The sequence below is a fragment of the Aquila chrysaetos genome, chromosome 25 (genome assembly GCF_900496995.4).
Source record: "Aquila chrysaetos chrysaetos chromosome 25, bAquChr1.4, whole genome shotgun sequence".
NCBI classification, from domain to species: Eukaryota; Metazoa; Chordata; class Aves; order Accipitriformes; family Accipitridae; genus Aquila; species Aquila chrysaetos.
The window spans coordinates 19,636,544-19,656,244 of NC_044028.1; the positions used below are offsets into that span (position 1 = coordinate 19,636,544).

The window sequence follows — 19,701 nt, forward strand, 5'->3', positions numbered from 1 at the left end:
GGCCAGTTTTGACCTCTGGTTTTATCTGTCAGTTCATCCCTGCCTGAATAGGTCCTTGTCTCCTTCCACTGTAGTAACTACAGCTACCTTATCTTGGAAATATAATTGAGTAACTAAAGTGAAACAACTAACATGGACGGAGCAAAGGAGTGCCCTGATTTTTGCAGATACTAGAAAGAGACTTGCAAGTCTGAAGGTGTTTGGAAGTTTTGCATTAATAATTGGGTTGCAAAATTAGGTTCCAACGCTCTTCTGGCTGGAAGTTGTCCCCCTCCCTCAGAAAAGAGTCCTTCTGGATCAGGCCTCAGATGGAACAACATCCCATTTAGATAACGCTTCCTACGTTTTTGTTAGATGATGGAGAATTTGAGGGCGTGAATAGGAAAGAATCGACTCGTTTGTGACCTTCGGACCATTTACTTTGAAAGCCTCTCCATTTTGTAGCTTGTTAACATGCCCAGGCCTGGCACAACTTATTTTCCCTGAATCCTTTGGTTTTGGGGTCCAGATCAGGACGCGGAGGCTGGGGTTTGGCTTTCGGTCGGGACGAACCGAACGGACCAAAGTCTCTGCGGTGGGTCCCACAGAAGATGGCTTTCCAGCACGTAGCGCGACTCGCAGCTTGCGTCAAGGCGCTGGACTTTGCCCGTGCTCTCGGTGCCTCTGCTGCAGCGCTGGGGTGTCACGCGTGAAGACCTCCCGCGTTGCAGGGATCCCCTACGCGCAGCCGACGCCTTCACCGCCGTCCTTTCGTCCGGCCGTAGCTCGCGGGGGAAGAAACTGGCCGCGGGTGGGCTCGGCCTCAGAGCGGCCCCGCAGCCGGGCGGGGGATGGCCCGGACCGGCCGGTGCCGTTCGTGGAGGGGCCGGCGTCTCCCCGGCGGGAGGAGGGCTGACGTGAAGGGAGAGGAAGAAACGGAGGAGAAGGAGCTCAGACGCGCGGGGGGGGGGGGGAATCCGGGATAAAGGGGGGCGGCAGCCGCGCTCCGCCCCAGCCGGTCCGCGCGGCCCGTGACGCGGCGGGCGGGGCGGGGGCGGGGCAGAGCCCGGCGGCGGCGGCGGCCTCGGCGGCGGCGGAGCGGAGCGGAGCGGCACGGGTGGCTGTCGGGCCGGCAGGATGCTGGAGATCCAGCTGGACGATGGCGGCGTGGGGGGGTACCCGGGCGACGATTACTGCTCGGGGTCGGTGATGTCGGAGCGGGTCTCGGGCCTCGCCAACAGCATCTACCGCGAGTTCGAGCGGCTGATCCACTGCTACGACGAGGAGGTGGTGAAGGAGCTGATGCCGCTGGTGGTGACGGTGCTGGAGAACCTGGACTCGGTGCTCACCGACAACCAGGAGCACGAGGTGGAGCTGGAGCTGCTGCGGGAGGACAACGAGCAGCTCCTCACCCAGTACGAGCGGGAGAAGGCGCTGCGCAAGCAGGCCGAGGAGGTGAGCGACGCCGCCCCGCGACCATCTTGGCCGCCCGCCGGGCGGGGGCACCGCGCCGCGGCCCCGCTGCGGCTGACGGGCGGGCAGGGCCCGCGGGGTGTGTGGGGGGGGTGTGCGGCGGGGCCGGCGGGGCGAGGCCGCGGGGGCGGCTCGGGCCTGCGGCGGGACCGCCCACCCGCAGGCCTCGGCTCCGTCTCCTCGATCGGCCGCCGCCGGCGGGTCCCCTCCTCCCCGGGCCCTCGCGGCGGGCCCGGCCTGGCCCGGCGCCGGGCGGGGCGGCGGGGGAGCCCCGGGGCAGCGGCCGCCGGTACCTTCTAGAAGGGGCGGGCGGGCGGCGCGGGTGCGGGCCCGGGCCCTGCGGGACGTGTCCCCTCCTGCGGGGGGCGCGGGGCTGACACCCCCACACCCCCCCGGCCCGGCCCGGCCCCTCCCGCAGCAGCGGGCGGGCAGGTGCCTCTGCGGCTGATCCGCCCCTTGTGAAAGCTGGAAAGGAAAAAAACTAAAGACAAATAGCTGCAGCCCTGTGGATTTGCAGAATTCACTTTGGAATGCCAGCAACACACAGAGGACCTGGCATGTGTGCTAATTTGTGGCTTAAAAAATACTTTCTAAAACTGAGAATTTCTGTGCAGCCTTACAGCTTGCTTAATGTCGGCAGTAGGCTATTCGGTGGGAGCAAGAAATTACCTTTAGAGTGTAGCAGCTGATGTTTGAAACTTGTTTTTACCAAAACTACACCTTGAACCTCAATAAAATAGTTCCCCAAGTTAGCACCTGCCGTTTCCTGGAGTGTGGATTTGCTCCCATGAGAGCCATGTCAGAGCTGCTCAGCTGGGAGGGGGGATTTGAAAGTGGATCATGAGAAGAGCAAACCCCTCTGATGGAAAGGAAGGAAAATCCTTGGGTTACAAAGACTCAGATGTAGACAAAACAGGGAGGGGAGGTGACTTGCACTCTGTCTTCTCCCTGCATCTGCGCCTGTCCCTGCTGAGATCAAGAGCACCTCTTCAGCCATAAGTGAGGACTGTGAAACATCAGGTTTGCTGTTTAGTCTCTGGGAGTGGTAGTCTGTGAACTGGGATAAAGCATTGGTGGTGGAAAAAGTCCATCACCACCGCATCATCCTCGTTTCACTACACTTCTTAAAAGTGGCGTTTTTTCCATCTTTTAGACTAAGAAAGAGCAGAAGATTGAAGATTCAGTAGTCTTACTAGGAGTCAGGTTCTGAGTTGATAAAGGGTAATTAATGAAACAGCATTTGAACTGGAGAACAATGTAAAGCACCATGCAGTATTTTCACAGAGGTGTTCTTGTTGCTTAATAATCATGTGCAAGAATCTTGCTAACTTGATGAGGAGGACACGTGCAGTCCATTACTAATACTGAAGGCAAGAGCCAGTCAATTAAAGTTTTAGTCCTGAGTTTTAATTACGTATCAATGGACAAATAAATAATCTTTTAAAATTCTTTTGAATGCATGTAGGGATTGAAAAATGATTCTGAGTACATGAGACTTTACTTTTTAAACGTTTCATAGAGTTTTGCAGATTCTGAGAAATTAAATTTTTTAAAAGTGCACTACTTATGGGGGAAAAAATGAGACTACAAATGGGGAATGGAATGGTCCATTTGGAATGATCTTGCATCTTTGGACTCGGGTGGATTTCTGTTCTTGACTTGCTAGATACAGGATATGTTTTCTGGAAGCAAATGTAGTGACAACAGTTACATTCCCTGCAAGGAAACTCAGGAACCATAGCAGGATACTGTTTGCTGAGATTTAAAAAGCACCAATGATGATGATGCTCTGTCATCCTTACTCAGAGCTCAATGTAAGTGGGGAAAAAAAAGTGTCTGCAAGGAGACTTGTTACCAAAAAGGAATAGGTAATGTGCTTTTAATGAGAACACATGAGTATTCTGGCTCTACATAATCCCTGTTACAAGATCATATATGGAATATATGGCTGTTATTTCCCTCTGCATGTAGCAAAAAGTACATTATTTATCTGCATCTGTTTCCCATATGCCACTTACTATGCAGTAAATTACATGTTATGGAGATGAAAATCTATGTATTACAGAGAATTCTGCTGTCCACCAGATAATTGTAAACAATCAAAAAATAGAAGAATGTTTTTCCCACCAGAATGTGGGTTGCTGTTCTGTAGCAGTGCCCATAGTAACCAGGGAAGGTCCGTCCCACTTCTCGAGCACTTTTTCACTTTTAAGTGGGAGGATCCTCCTCTGGGAACAGGATTTGAACCCAGTCTTGATTCCTCTCTGCGTATGAGTGCCAATTACAACAATTAAAGTTGGGAGTTGGAGATGAAAAACTGATCTGTTCTTCTCTTGCAATACTGTGTCAAAAGACTCTGAGTTATAATTACTTTATATTGGTTTATTAATTTCAAAGTAACTGAAACCACAAGTGAGCATTGTTCTCTGGCATAAAAATGTGTGTTGTATTATCTTGTTACCAGTGCTGTGGAACCATCAAATCTTGCTGTTTCATCTTTATGCATAAATTGTGCACAAACAGACTCTATAGGTATGTTTTGATAAATTAGGGCTGTTTCTAACAACTTACATTTCACTTCTGCGAAATGCCGTAAAGGCAGGTTCTCCTTCTCAATACTCTTCTGTCTCTTTCTCTAAGATGATTCTATATATTATTTTTTAAGACGGTCTTTGCCAAAAGCAAATTATTGCTTTATTTTTCTGAACTCTTGGGCTGCAGAGTGACTCTGTATTTTCCACTTGTCCTAAAATAGGACAGCAGAAGCACCTAGGCAAGTGGATTGAAAATAGAAGTTCCTTGAAATGAGGCGGTGCTGTCAGTCTCTGTGATTACGGGGCTTAGTACACAACGTTTCAGTTTTCCGTGACCTCCAAGCTACTGAAGATGTGGGATTGCACCAGATTTTAGGTGGTTTTGTTTTCTGCCACCTGTTTCGTATTACATATAAACATAGGGTAATTATCTCTTGCACGGTATGGTGTTTCGCAGAATCACAGCATTGTTTAGTTTGGTGGTGACCTCCTGAGATCACCTAGTCCAACACCCCCTGCTCAAGCAGGGTCAGCAGGAGCAGGTTGTCCAGGACCATGTCTGGTCAGAGTTTGAGCATCTCCACAGGTGGAGACTCCACAACCTCTCTGGGCAACCTGTCCCAGTGTTTGACCGCCCTCACGGTAAAAAAGTGCGTCCTTGTGTTCAGATGGAATTCTGTGTCGTTTTATTTGTGCCCATTGCCTCTTGTCCAGAGAAGAGTCTGGCTCCCTTGTCCTCGCTCCCTCCCAGCAGGTACACACTGGTAAGATCCCCCTGAGTCATCTCTTCTCCAGGCTGAAGAGCCCCAGCTCTCTCAGCCTGTCCTCCTGTGAAAGATGCTCCAGTCCATTTCCCACCTTTGTGGCCCTAGTATCTGTGGTGGTGTACACTAACACACGGTATTTATTTATTTTTACTGGCTAAGTATTGTTTTTAGCTTGATTTCTTAAGGAAATGAAGCTTATGTGGTTGCTCTGTTAGGCGGTCACCCCCAATAACTTAGGAAGCTGGTGACTGCTTTCAGCCATATTTGTAAAAAAAGGGCTAGGGATTTTTGGGTCGGGGTTTTTTGGTTTTTTTTTTTTTTTTTTGGTGAAAAGTGAAAGAGAGAAAGGCCAAGTGAAGGTGCTGTCTAGAGGAGAGACAGGCAGAGCTTGCCAGCATGCAGGTCAGTAGCAGGCAGCAGGACAGTCGGCATGTGGGTCTGGGGCAGGTGGGTCCAGCGTGCAAACGCCATCTCTTCCTGGTGTCTGCTCAGAAGACACATGGGGGTAGAGTTGGGATGGGAAAAGGGCTAGGGGACACCAGCAGAAATCCCCAGGGAAAACAAGCTTTATTGAGTCCACTCTTAATGAGACATTTTGTTTTATGTAAGCTGTTTTTCTAATGTTCTGGATTTTTCTTCTCTTGAAGAAAACCACCACCGTGTGCCCTAAATGCTGGTTTCTGCAGAGATTGTTGGTCACGTTTGGGCACTAATTCCAAGATGAGCGTGCGTGTGTAAATGCATGTAAAAGCTTTCACAGACGGGAAGCACAGAAGCATGGAGATGGTTGGTGTATGTTAGCATTGCTTCTTGGAGGTCAGAAAATCTAGGTGGATCTCTGCCAGGCATAGAGGTGGCCTTCCAACCTCTTGTTGCGTGAAAACTGCTTCCAGTGAAATTTCATACATCGCAAGGGAATGGTGGTGGCTGTCCAAGGAAACAAAAAGTACATTAATAGCAAAGTAAGATCTTGGTCAATTGATTTGCAACATCAGTTAATGCTCATTAGAACTTTTAAAATGGATGCTCATTTAACATGCATATAGGTATGGTATAGAGATAAGTACCTAGTGCTGGTGAGGAGGTCTGCCCCCCTCGTGAAAGGCTTTTGTAGTTTTTACTGTGCTATGGCAGTCTAGCACTTGAAAGCTAGCTCTGTCTCACTCATTAAATGTGGCTGTTGTTTCTAAACGCCAGCTTTTCTGCTGGTGGTGGTAGGTGTGTTTCCAGGCTGCAGGCCTTGGAGAGCAGGTGATGCTGCCCGTATCAGCGTGGCTGGGCCTTTGCTCAGCTGTGGGAGCAAGGAGCTGGCATGCGACCGTGTGGCAGAGCCTTCCAGGCTGTGGTGCTCAAAGACTTCTTGTCTTGCTGTTGGGCCCAACCGAGAAGTGGGCAGTGCTGCTCCGAGCTGCCCGGTGATGTGACATGAGTTTTGGCAGCGCAGGGAGCCCCTGAAGCGGTGCGCGCTGCTGTGTGTGACGTTCCCAGTGGGCTGTCTTTTGAGATGTCATCTTCTGGGCTTCCCCATGGGTGTACCTGTGCTCTGGGTACTTTCACAGAATCACAGGCTGGTTGAGGTTGGAAGGGATCTCTGGAGGTCATTGGTCCAACCATCCTGCTCAAGCAGGGTCACCTGGAGCAGGTTGCCCAGGACTGGGTCCAAGCAGTATTTGAATATCTCCAAGGATAGAGACTCCACCACCTGCCTGGGCAACCTGTGCCAGTGCTTAGTCACCCTCACAGTGAAAAAGGGTTTCCTGATGTTCAGAGGGAGCCTCCTGTGTTCCTCTTTGTGCCCATTGCCTCTGGTCCTGTCACTGGGCACCACTGAAAAGAGCCTGGCTCCATCCTCTCTGCACCTTCCCTTCAGGTATTTATACGCATTGATGAGATGCCCCTGAGCCTTCTCTTCTCCAGGTGCTCCAGCCCTTTCATCATCCTTGTGGCCCTTCACTGGACTCTCTCTGTGGTACTGGAGAGCCCAGCACTGGACACGGCACCCCAGGGGTGGCCTCACCAGTGCTGAGTAAAGGGGAAGGATCACCTACTCGTCCTGCTGGTGGTAGCCGAGGACACCGTTCGCCTTCTTTGCTGCAAGGGCACACTGCTGGCTCATATTCAACTTGGTGTCCACTAGGACCCCCAGTTTTCTGCCAAGCTGCTTTCCAGATGGGTGGCCCCAGCATATACTGGTGCCTGGAGTTGTGCTTCTCCAGGTGCAGGACCCAAAAATGATGTGAACTGTAAAAGCCCTTTGCTGGCATTGCCATTGTGGAACTCATGTTTGAGAGACACCTGGATGTCATCTTTCCCACTTGCAAAAAAAATCAGCATCTCCATCTTCTGATGGCATGTTGCCGTGGCCATCGCTTCCTCATCATGGCTTGCTATTTGCGTTGTTATTTTAACACAATAAGCATGTTCACTTACAGGTATTTTATTTTTATGTAATAAGATGCCTCCTGTGTTTTGTTTGAAACTCAATGGGCACTGTTTTGGGAAGAGATGGTCCTTTGTGAGAGGCACGGACTGTAGTCACTGCAGGATTCTGTGTGGCTTGAGGTACTTAAAGAGCTCTCCGACTGGGTGCCAATATTGCAAGTTCACTAGCTCCTGTCTGCATCTCAAACAACAGAAAGGCTTTTGAAATCCCCCCAGCCCCCTTTTGTTAGGGGATACTTTAAATACTGTCCCTCCCTCGTACTCTAATTCTCTTTAAGAAGATGGTGAGGAAGGGCGATAAAAGTGATGCTCTGTGCTCCAGGCTCCGGTGTTCTCCACTGTGAGCACTTTTTCCCTTTCTGCCTCGTATTTTCTTTCTCTGTGAAATGAACCACAGCCTGGGAAGGCACTTTCTCTTTCCCCACCCTGAAACCTGACCTCACAAATAGCTGATTAATGGGAGTTTCTGCAGCTTGATGGTGACCTCATAGCATTGAAGGAGGAAAGCATTTGGGAATAGCAGTTACCAGATAAAGAAAGGCTTTGCTTATCACGTGAATCCTTTCCACTATATGCAGTTGAAAGGAACTGGCAAGCTTGAAATGCAGACTTACTGCACAGCCGTCTACGTACAAGATCTGTCTCTATATTCTTCAGACCCCTCTTCATCCATTCCTGGAGCCTGGGGGCACTGTCAGATTTCACTAACAGAATGAGCAGCAGAATCTCTGTTGTTATTAGAGGGTTCTTCCAATTTACCTTGAGTCCTCTTTTGCAATTGTCTTGATTTACAAAAGCTGTTGGTCCTGGAGAAACTAGGTTCTTCATTCTCATGAAAAGTACTGTGATATTTGTAATGATTTTTTTCTACTAAGCATGCAAATGTTAGATTTCATATTTATGATACTTTCCTCTTTGCTTGTTGTAAGGTTCCAAAATATATCCATTTAATTGTTCAGAAGTAAAAATAGAGGTGTGAGCATCTGTAAAGTGATCCCATGTCTTCTGGGTGAGACAAACCTTAAATCATGGGGATATTATGTCATCTTTTCTCATTTTTCTCCTATGTCTTTTGTCAGTGATAGCACTTGAACATGATTCAGAATTGATCACAATATTGCAGATTATGATTAAAACTCAGCAACTGAAGATAATAAAATTAACACCATATATTTAAAAAGTAAGCAACAGCAAAAATGTTTCTGGAGACCCCTATGTTTCAAATTCATATCTAAGTAGGCAGTGTTAGTTATAACGATTCTCATTTTCTCCTTTCCTTCTTAAATGGTAAAATAAACTTACTAGCCATCCTTACCAAGAGTGACAACATCGTTGTTGCTTTGGCCTATGATCAGCACGTCCACTGTGTGAAGGATGATAAACTTTAGATTCTAAGCATGCCTTTCCTTACAAAGAATTGTAGCAATAAAACTAAATAGGATTGTAAGCTGAAGATTTAACATCCCATTGCCTGTCTCCTGATGCAGGACTAGGATCGATGTTAATGCAAATAACAGTGAAAGTGATAATTTTTTCCTTCCCCTGAAGGTGAACTAGGGGCATTTGCTGGGAAATAATTGAATGATGCCTTCTCTTTACTCAGATGTGAGGGTCGAGAGCTGCCTCTGCAAGCGGAAGGAGGGTCTGTTGCAGTTCTAGGTTGGTTCCTGTCCTGCCCCTACCCCTGCCAATGTGACACCAGGGAAGAGACCGTCTGCAGAGGTTTAAGAGCAGCAGCCACTCTCTTCCCTCTCCACAGTATGATTTTAGTATTATGGCAGTCTGCCCTTTTTTATTTGCTTCTTTTTTTGTGCGTCACTCCATCAGGAGTAAGGCAAGTCGGCACGTGATAGGGTGCAGACTGGGGGTGACAGTGCGGATGAAAACCAGGCTGGCAGCAGTGCGGTGTCCTGAAAGATGCAGAATGTGCCAGTCTGTTCCCGGGACCTCGTCTCCCACAGGATCTATCTTGGTGGCGGAGTAGTCAGCGCTGGTTTTGAGATGCAGGAGAGAGATGTGTCCTTCTGCTGGTGAGAAGCCAAGCTGGTCTGAGGGAAGGGTACCAAATGCAGACTAAGAACTGAAATACAAGATGCAATGCTTTGGGGTTAGGCAGATGGAAAAATGCTCTTAGAAATGCAGAAGCAGCTTGTCCTTCTCTCTACTTTTTTGATCCATCTCCCCACAAAAAGTTTGTGTGCAGATGCTTTCTTTTAATGCGAAAACTATAGATTTTTTTAGCATATTATAGGTGGTGGTGTAGGACAAAGAGTTGTTGGAAAGCCACTTGCTAAAAACGCTTGATTGGTTATTCTAAATTTTTCTAATAAATGGTATGAAGTCTACACTGATTAGATGAAATGAGTTTGGAGACTCTTCAGTTTACAAGTTTTATTAATTTAAAGAAAGCTAACAAAATCGATTTATGACAGGCTATAGAAACTGACCATATGATAGGTGTTTCTAAATCACTTCTCTATGAGGAATCAGGCTTTCCAAATGTAATGCCCATCAGTCCTTGCCATCTGGTAACCTTACTTTATTCTCACTAATTTTGGAGGAAAAAAATGTATATCCAAACACAGATCCTTCATACAAATCCTTTTTATGTCACTCAAGCTTATGGCACTTATTAATATGCATAAATACCAGTGTGTGTTATTAAAGATTACCTTTAAAGTAAAATTAATCTAGGCGAGCACTATGAGCTGTTACTTTATTTAAAGAGCAATTCAGGATAATGTTCTGGATGTTGGTTGATGATGATGATCTAGGGTGAAGGCCAGGTTTCCCCTCAACAGGGTTACCCACATAAGTCAAATAGTAATCCTCAAGCAGGCTTTGATGTGAACCTTTTTTCTTTCTCTTGATGAAATGGAGCAGGCTTCTTCGTGGTCACTTTCTGTTCATGGCTCTGCAGGTGGATTTTTCAAGGATGTTGTTGGGACGTGCTAGGTATATGAAGGCAGAACTTAGTATTGGGGTTTCAGGGGGTAGAATTGTAAGAAAAAAGCCAAGAAGGTCTGGGAAGATTTGGACTTACTACCATTGCAGATGACTTCAAATAACTGTGATGGCTGAAGTTTCAAGAAAAATTCCTAGCCAGTCTTCACTTTTCTGAGAATGATGCAATCTTTCATCTAGCAGAGGCACCCTGGCACCTTTGTTCTTCCTCTTGCCTGCTGAGGAGGATGAAGGTGGCACACATCTCCATCATCATCGGTTGTCATGGTGCCTCTGACAAGTCGTAGCAGGCTAGATCCTTTCATGCTGCTGAGGAGGAAGCGTGGGGTGTCCCAGGTGGGAGGAGGTGCTCCATTCCTCTTCTTATCTCCTCCTGCATAGTCTTCCTGCACAGCTCACATGTGGAGTGCTGGCCAGGCGGTGGCTGCTCTGCATTGACTTCAGGTGGTGAAGTGATGTCTGAGCAGCTGGCTGGACCCTCTGCTGTCTTTTCTAGTGGGAACTTGCTTGGCATTTCCAGGAGACTGCATCATGGTACTCAAATACTTACATGACGTTGTGTGTGCGAGCCTCACAGGCTCAGCCTGTGTCACACTGCTGTGCAAGGACCAGCAGATGAGTGCAGGGCTGCCATTTCATCTGTCCGTTTCTCAATCAACAGCAATTTCAGTTTTAGTCCAGTCTTTCAAATAGATAGACCATCAGTCTGAGGTTGCACACTGATATCGGGAAGATTGACAGCTGATCTGCATGTCCAGGGATGCCACACATGGTCCATGTCAAACACTGCAATTCTTCTGTATTTTGTGGTAGAAAATCCCTTCTTTCTTCAAGGAGGTGTCAGCCTTCAAAATTGATGCATCAGGTGTGGTATTCTGTTTGTCCACAGTTCACTTCGCAGTCTGTTGGGCTGCAAGGTGTCCAGAATGATATCGTTGGAGCTGTGCCTTGCTTTGCAGGACAGATTGCTTTAGTTCAGGTATCAGTGGGAAGCATTGGACCTTTTGCTCCTGAGCTGCATGGTGATGTGGTCTCCACTGGTTGTGGACAGCTGGTAGTGTCTGCCTTCTCTCCCAGTGCCCTGATTTGAAGGGACCTGCTCAAGGCAGGATGCGATGCTCAACAGGGTCTGACAAAAACAGTTTCAGACTCATTTTTCTTCCCCATTCTACCTGGGGCTTGGCCATCCCAAGCTCAGCCACTCGGTTTTGTGGCATGAACGCTAGCTGCCTCTCAGTGCTAGAGCAGACCTGCTCATCCCCCTGGAGAGGGGAAGCAATGTAGCAGCATCAAAACAGACTTGCATGCCCTTCCATCTGCAGTGTTTTATGGAAAGGTTTTTCTGTCAGACACATGCCGAGTTTCTCCCAAAAGATAATCGTACATAGTAATTATAAATCCTGATTTAAGACAGGAAAATTATCTAATCTGTTAATGATTGGATATTTTCAAGGTGTATGGCCCAGAAGCACATTAGCTTTTTGCCCTCTTTTTCAGAGTCTGTCTGAAATTTTTAGTTCTGGGATTCTGTGCTTGCAAAAGGACCGAAAGGGCTCATTTGCAAGCTCCTTTGCAGCACATTTGTGAACAGCACATTCAGAAAAAGTATACAACATGATGTACAACACATTTAGAAGAACTCGGTTATGGAGAAGTACTTTCCCCTTCCCACTATGGAGAGAGATGTCATTTCAGGATATTTTACAGTTTTCTTTCACCAATTGATGACAGCTTTCGAAAATAGTCCAAATACATGTTTTTGTTGAGCTAAAACAGAATCCTCTTTTTCATTTAGCTGTTAATCATTGTAAAATACATTGTGTCTTGCAGAAAGTGGGACACTAGGACGTGTTTAAAGAGTGAGCAATCTAAATTCAGCGTGTCACAGCAAATGGAGATGGGGAGTAAGGCAAGAGGTGTGCGTTGTGTGCAGACGCACGTGTCTGCGTGTGCAGGACTAGAAGACAGTGAAAATTGCTGGTTACTCACGTGACACATCTCGTATACTGAATTCTGGGTGTCTGTCTGCTTTAGAGCTGCAGTTGAGAAGGCAGGTGTCTGTTTTCAGGAGAAACCTCCCTAGATTGAGGAGTGGGTAGGCAGAGTTGGTGGTATTCGTTGTAAAGCTGCCCGCGGTGGTAAAATTAAGGGGAATCTGGTGCTCTCAGGATTTAATTTAGTGTATATGTTCTCCTCCAGTGTTACGTAAGGAAACTGTATAGACTGTGTTTCAGAGTATCAGAGTGAGTGGTTTCAGAGCTAAGAGATTTTTCAAGTAACTGATATATTAAGTAGCATTTTTCTTACTAAATCATAAGGAGTTGTATATTTCATGGTGATGATGGCAGTAATTGACTGCCTCTGTCTGGGTCTGCCTTCCCATTTCACTACATACATTGTTGCTAAGTTTCAGTATTCTCCCCAGAAGCCCATGGAATGGATTTTTTTTTTCTTAGTGAAAGATCCACTGATTTATATTGGGTATAATGGAGCATTTCTGATGTCTTTCTCTACATGGTCTAAATTTGACCTTCCAAAATCTAGTTATAAAGCTCATCTGAAGCTCCACTAGAAAAGAAATTAGCCCTACCTCCAATAGGAGGGTTAAATTCCAACCCCAAACCCCTGCTGTGGAAGCAGAAATGTTCCATTATGTAAGACATTATAACAGACGTGGATACTATGTCTGCTGAGTATTTCAGAAAGGTATTGCTAGATTGGTGAAAGTTCTTTACGGCTTTGAGACACCTCGGGGTTTTTTCCTGTGAAGATCTAAGCAGCTATCAATACATTTATTTTTTTCTTTCAGATCGTGAAGGTGTGGTACCATACGGTATGACATATATCTGCTAGAAATATCCTTTCCTTTAAGATGAAAGGGAGGTTCATGGAATAAGAATGAAAAAAAAGTATTGAGAGAAATGCAGAAGGATGGCCATGGCAGCTGGCCTCTTCCCTTTTGCGTAACACTTAATAGGCTCTTCTTGCACAAGGAATTTGCCTTCTCCAGTGTTACAGCTACATGAAGAGTGTGTGGCTTGGTAGCTTTGCACACAAAAAGCTTTGGTTTTAGGGTGTGTTGGGTGTACTAGATTTGATTTAGTATCAGTTTTATCCTTAGCACACCAGAGTGAAAATAAGCTCCAGTAACTGATTTTAATTATTTATGTAGAGATTTTCCACTCTAAATGTCTATTTTGTTTTGTTTATCACTTTGTGCTTTTCTGTAGTCTTTGAAGGACAAGTTGTTTCTCACTGGTTCGATGCAATTCGGCTCTATGTATATATAAAATAAGGAGATACAGTATTTACATACATATGCTTAAGAAATTATATTAGTCATATTTCTTACTGCATTTTCATTTTATTAGAACATGGTGAAAGACTTTGTTAGAGAAATAATACTTCTTCATTTGTGATTTGAACATAGTAGTGTTCAACGAATAGTACCATACTTTCACATTCAATCTCTGGGCATTTATGTTAAGAGCACATTCAATTTAAACTAAAATGTTTTTTTTATCCATTGATTTGTATATACCTTGTACTAGGTGCCTTCTGCCTCCAGAAATCTCCTCTACTTACTAGCATAACTGGAGAAGTCTGCTTTGAAGGGGCTTCCCAGCGCGGTGCCTTGGCAGAGTCCTGCGGTGCCTCCGGCTCTGCGCGGGCGAGATAGAGCTTGTGGTGGGCCTGGCTGCGGGCGCCTGCCAACACTGCGCGGGGTCTCCCGTTTAACCAGTTGTCCTCTCTCTGGAGGTCCCAGTCCAGCAGAACACGTACCACGCGTTCAGCTTCAGGGATGTCACAGGCTGCATCGACTGCCACGCTGATCATGGCCACGGTGTTGAGGTTGTCCATCTGGCGATGGCTATCAGCTTCATTCCTTCCTTGGTGGCTGTGGCTCCAGCGGGGGCCGTACCCCTGTTCTAGGGCCCGGCAGGCAGAGACCTTTCCCTTCCCCCTAGCCTCCTACCCCGGTCTGCTGGAGTCTTGATGGCTGCTCTGCTGCTCACTTGCACAGTGGTCTTTGGCAAATCCTCTACTCACTTTCTTACAATTTTTCAAATCTGTAAAATAATGATTTAAGCACTTCTTAGGATAGTTATGTGGACTAACACATTTTTCATCACAGCCACCTTTTGTAGCAGCATTAAAAGCAATTGCAGCATCTTTGTAATTCCAGTTATTTGAAACACTGCCTACGTTTTACCAGCCCCACCTTAGTCTCACCTCCCTTTCCTTTTTGTTCCTTTAGCTGGCTGGTTTCTTTCCTTTTCATTCCTTTAGCTGGCTGGTTTTTGTAGTGTGTAGTCTGAGTTGGATCAAAATTGCTACATAATTTGCACGGTAATTCCAGATACAAAAATACATACAAATACATTTTAGTCCTCACAAAGGAAGAAAACTTTACAGTAGTAGCTTGCATAATTTTGATTTTTTTCCTTTAAAAAATGTTTGTTCCATTAGTGTTTGTTTCATTATCCATTGTTACTCATGCTCTATTTCTGTTCAACATTTAAAAACAGTGCATCAGTATCTTTTATCTCCCTGAATGGAGGCTCGTGCTAAGCTATGCAGGAAGCGGAAAACCGTGACTTCAATAATGCAATGTCATACATGAAAAAATCTAGAAGGAAAGAAAAAACAGGGAGGCAAGAGTTTGGGTAGTGGTTGGTGGGTGCTCTCCACTTGCTGCACTTGTGGTATGATGATCTCTCTGATTTGGGAGAAAATTAACATCTACGCTCTTGAAATAATGAAAGTTATCTTAAGCTAGTATTTACCATGTGATTTTAGTGAGAATGCCTCTGTGCAAGTGTCCAGCTTCATAGTACAGCTGGTTGTAGAAGCAGTGTGTGAAGCAGGAGGTCTGTGCATATCACAACATGGTGAGCATCCAGCATCCACTCAACCTACTGAGTGGGTAGCTATAGTATGTATATTTAGAGTGGTGGGGACTATCTTGGTTTAAGTTGAGTTACTCCAGACTTGATCCCTATGGACTTCTTACTGCATGGTAGTTTTTGCACCAAATCTGTAACTGTTTTGCCTCTAGCATTCTTAGAAAGACACCCACGCTTAATTAAAACTTAGGACGATAACACTGGAAGGGACTTCCTGAGTCAGCACGTCCAGTCCCTTGGTATTGCAGGCAATTGAGTTATATAATCCATTTCATAAATATATCAAGCTTTGTCTTAAAACCACTAGTTGAATCTCCTGTCTTTACTCTTACCTTCTTCTAAATTGCAGTGGAGTTGGTTTTGGTTTTTTTTTATTCATGGCTTGGTTTTACTGGTTTGTTCTTGTGCCAGCATTGACCTTCACTATTAGTAAGTTTTCGCTCTATCAAATATTTATGTCTTTGCTGGGCTAATGGAAACTGGTCCTGTCCTATCTTGGTCTCCATTTGCTAGGTGTTGGAGCCAAGCTCCCTGTTCCCTCACCAAAGAAGATGGGTGCGCTGGCCTGTGCTGTGCGTCCTGCTAGCATGGAGGTGCCCATGTGTCACCTGTCCAGGCTAGTCTTGTTTTACAGATTGCCTCACCCCGCTCTTCCTCGAGTAACACTTAGCCACATCTGGTGCTTGGGTTGATCCTCCCTGAGAGGTAGGAGGAATAACGGGTTGTTTTCCAGGCACATCTTACCAGTGCTTCATCCTGTGGCATGAACGCACTCCCAGGAGTGTCCCAGTGTCACATTGCCTTTTTCAGAGTCCTAGTAATAAGGTTTATCTGAGGGCTGTCACCTTTGTTAGCATGGTCCAGTGCAGTCTGCGTGACATGGAGTGGCAGGAAGCGGCAGCATGTCCTTCTCCTCTCTGCCCTCCTCACGCTGCAGTTGCACCTGGCCCAGAGCATGTCACTGTGGGGCCTGATGAACTAAACGTTCTGCTATCAGCTCCTTCCTCTCGACCCTCCTCATCACAGCAGAAGTGGCTGCCCCTGTGTGTGTGCCCTTGCACTCGTGTGCTGTTCAGTCCCAGTATCGCTCTGGTCTTCAGCATCATCCAGTTCTTCCCCTGTGACAGTTTGGTTCTCTTTAGTGCTGACGGCACCTCCTGGTCTTGTGTCGTCTGCAAGACTTCAGAGTCGTACCTCCTTTCTTGTTGGCCATGCTTACTGATGGAAATATGGGACAAGGCTGTTCTCAAGGCAGTTTTGAGAAGAACTCCACTAGCAGCCCATCCCTTCTTTGTGCACCCCTTTCCTCCGCTGCATCTTCTGTCCCAAGTAAGCACGTTGTTAGTCCCACCGGGAGATGTGGGCGGCAGGACGGGCGAACTCTGTGTCTGTGGCAGAGCTGGAGCAGAGTCGATGGTCTGGGAGGGTCCCCTCTGCCTCTCCTGGCTGTGCTGTAGGACCAGGCCTACTTCACAGGGAGCATCTTAAGAGAAAAGTGATCTTCCTTTGAAAAAAGACTCAGATCCCTTGGAATATAGGAGATGGTAATCTTTGCATTAGCCAACAAAAAAGACATTTATTTCACAGAAGGCATTCAAAGACCAATCTGTGACTATAGAGTATCTAGCAGATAAAAGATGTCTTTTTGACTTTTTGGAGTTAGCAACAGGAACAAAAATCTTTATCTCCAAGCTCTGCAGATGTAAAGGGAATGTTCACTAGAAGGTTGTATGCTTTTATGGAGATGGAAATGCTCCTTCAGGAGTGCATTTGTCTTTGAAGAGCACAGCAAAGATTCAGACACCGGGCATAGCTCAGAGCATCTTTCCATCATGAAACTGTGTACTATGTGTCCTTCTGGACTAATAAATTCTAAAAACTAAGTTAAAAATACAGTTAAAATGGCATTATAATGTGTCAGGAAAAAATAGGAAGGTGAAGGAAAGGGTTGTTATCTTTTACGATGTTTTGGCCATTCTACTAATAAATGGCCTTGTTCACTGTCAGCTTTATTTGAGACCTCAGCCAAGGAAGGCTGATACTTATTTTTCCATATTAAGTGCATATTTATGTGTAAGCATCTTCATGTGAATCAGTGTTATGTATCTTAAGTATTCAATGTAGAATTATTAATATAATCATGCATTTCTAATATAAAACACCTCCTGGTCCCAAGGCTGATGTGTAACACATGTTGTACTGTGAATATGGTTTGAACTTCAGGCCAAGCTCTGCAATGAAAATGTAAGAGATTTTATATCACGGCTATCACAACTGTGATAGCATAATTGCCGAATATACCAGAAATGGGGAACCCACACAGCGTAGAACAAGAGGCGTTGGAAAACACAGTTATAATTTGCTGAGTTTTGTGGTAAGTGCAGGACAAGATTTTGAACAAGCATGAAATCTGAGATGGTAAATTAATTGTCTGAGAGTTTTAAAAGTGTGGTGTAGTCAGGGGTTTTAAGTTGTTGATTGCTTCATTTCACAACTGCGGCTGAACTTTACAGCTCGTGGACTGTCTCCTGTTTGTCAGTGCTCTTGTGGGAGTGTTATAGTTCGGTCTTTTGAACTATGTCTCATAAAACTAACATTTGAGATAGCATCTTCTTGTTTGCGGTAACTAAGATCCCTTGGATGGAGAAGGTATGGGCTGTTATTAGATTTTACGCATACTGATTGCATATTTCCTTGTGGCACAGTTGCTGTTTGGGGTCTCTTTTAACAGATGTGTTGCAGTTTCACTGCATGTCGATACCACTGGGGAGCATCCAGGCTGCAGGGGGATCCAGGGTTCCGCTCTTCAGGTGCCGTGGCTGGGATTGACCTGGGTCACCTGGAGAAGGGTCTTCTGAAGGCAAGGGCCTTCCAGGAGAAAGGGTGAGCATTGCTTGGAGCACCCTCAAACCCATGGGTCTGTTACCTTGGGGCACTGAAGAGTGAGAGGAGTAGTTATCAGGTAAAATGCCAGGAGTCCTATATTGGCTTTGTGTGGCAATGTTTTAGTAGCGGGGGGGGGTTACAGGGGTGGCTTCTGTAAGAAGCTGCTGGAAGCTTCCCCTATGTCCAACAGAGCCAATACCAGCCGGCTCTAAGACGGACCCGCCGCTGGCCAAGGCCGAGCCCATCAGCGATAGTGGTAACGCCTCTGTGATAACATTTTTAAGAAGGGAAAAAAAGTTGGGACAGATGGAAAATGGCAGCCAGAGAGAGGAGTGAGACCATGTAAGAGAAACAACCCTGCAGACAGCAAGGTCAGTGAAGAAGGAGGGGGAGGAGATGCTCCAGGCGCCAGAGCAGAGATTCGCCTGCGGCCCGTGGTGAAGACCATGGTGAGGCAGGTTGTCCCCCTGCAGCCCATGGAGGTCCACGGTGGAGCAGATATCCACCTGCAGCCCATGGAGGACCCCACGTCGGAGCAGGTGGGTTCCCGAAGGAGGCTGTGACCCTGTGGGAAGCCCGCGCTGGAGCAGGCTCCTGGCAGGACCTGTGGATCTGTGGAGAGAGGAGCCCACGGAGCAGGTTTTCTGGCAGGACTTGTGACCCCGTGGGGGACCCACGCTGGAGCAGTGTGCTCCTGAAGGACTGCAGCCCGTGGAAGGGACCCATGCTGGAGCAGTTTGTGAAGAACTGCAGCCCGTGGGAAGGATTCACACTGGAGAAGTTCGTGGAGGACTGTCTCCCGTGGGCGGGACCCCACGCTGGAGCAGGGGAAGAGTGTGATGAGTTCTGCCCCTGAGGAGGATGAGGCAGCAGAAATAACATGTGGTGAACTGACCGTAAACCCTATTCCCCGTCCCCCTGTGCTGCTGTGGGGCGTTGGTAGAGAATCTGGGAGTGAAGTTGTGCCTGGGAAGAAGGGAGGGGTGAAGGGAAGGTGTTCTGAGATTTGGTTTTATTTCTCATTACCCTACTCTGGTTGATTGGTAATAAATTGAGTTAATTTTCCCTACGCTGAGTCGTTTTGCCCGTGACAGTAATTGGTGAGTGATCTCTCCTGTCCTTATTTCAACCCACAAGCCCTTCCTTATATTTTCTCTCCCCTGTCCAGCTGAGGAGGGGGAGTGATAGAACGGCTTTGGTGGGCACCTGGCATCCAGCCAGGGTCAACCCACCACAAGTCCCTTTTTATATATTAGTGAAACTGTGCTCTCGGCGACCCAAAACATTTCTAAAATTCATGTCATGTTAGATAAAAGACATTGGAAATTCAGGTATGCTTTTATCACTGTGTGTGGGCTGATGGCTATATTTTTCTATTTGTGTGAGGGTACATTTCAGCTGTTGAGACCAGCGAGGGAGAGCAGCTTTAAATATTTGCAAAACCTTTGTTTTCACAAGGGAAACACTAAATATGTCTGTACTTTTCTTGGTAGAAACTAGGAATGTTTTCATGCAGTGGAGTCAAGTTAACTTTGATGTAAGGTAGACAAGACTCAATTCCTTAATCTTCTACTTCAGCTTTGCTAAATGAATGACTTGACTTCATATAAAATGCCTGTAGGGATAAAAATCTGAATATCTATTCATAGTCTGAGATTTTTAACTATTTGTTGATTTTACACAGCGCTCTAATGCTCTTCTTAAAAGTAGCTGCATCAATGTAGGCTGGCTCATAAAGTGAGAAGCAGA

General features: G+C 46.4%; 1 protein-coding gene and 1 long non-coding RNA gene across 30 annotated transcripts in view; one reads left to right on the plus strand and one right to left on the minus strand.

Moving 5' to 3' along the window:
* The first annotated feature begins 1,023 nt into the window (after positions 1 to 1,023).
* Positions 1,024 to 19,701, plus strand: part of MAPK8IP3 (mitogen-activated protein kinase 8 interacting protein 3) — a 79,068-nt gene continuing 60,390 nt past the window's right edge. For all 29 annotated transcript variants that reach the window (XM_030001339.2, XM_030001352.2, XM_030001341.2 and 26 more), the window contains exon 1: positions 1,024 to 1,434. In XM_030001339.2, the coding sequence (XP_029857199.1) occupies positions 1,117 to 1,434 (318 nt within the window). In that variant the 5' untranslated portion in view covers positions 1,024 to 1,116. The remainder of the gene's footprint in view (positions 1,435 to 19,701) is intronic.
* On the minus strand, positions 4,736 to 6,756 carry LOC121232622. The gene is made up of 3 exons (XR_005931453.1): positions 6,747 to 6,756; positions 6,365 to 6,368; positions 4,736 to 4,854 (listed from the first exon to the last, which is right to left on the minus strand). It is a non-coding gene; the product is annotated as an uncharacterized LOC121232622 (long non-coding RNA).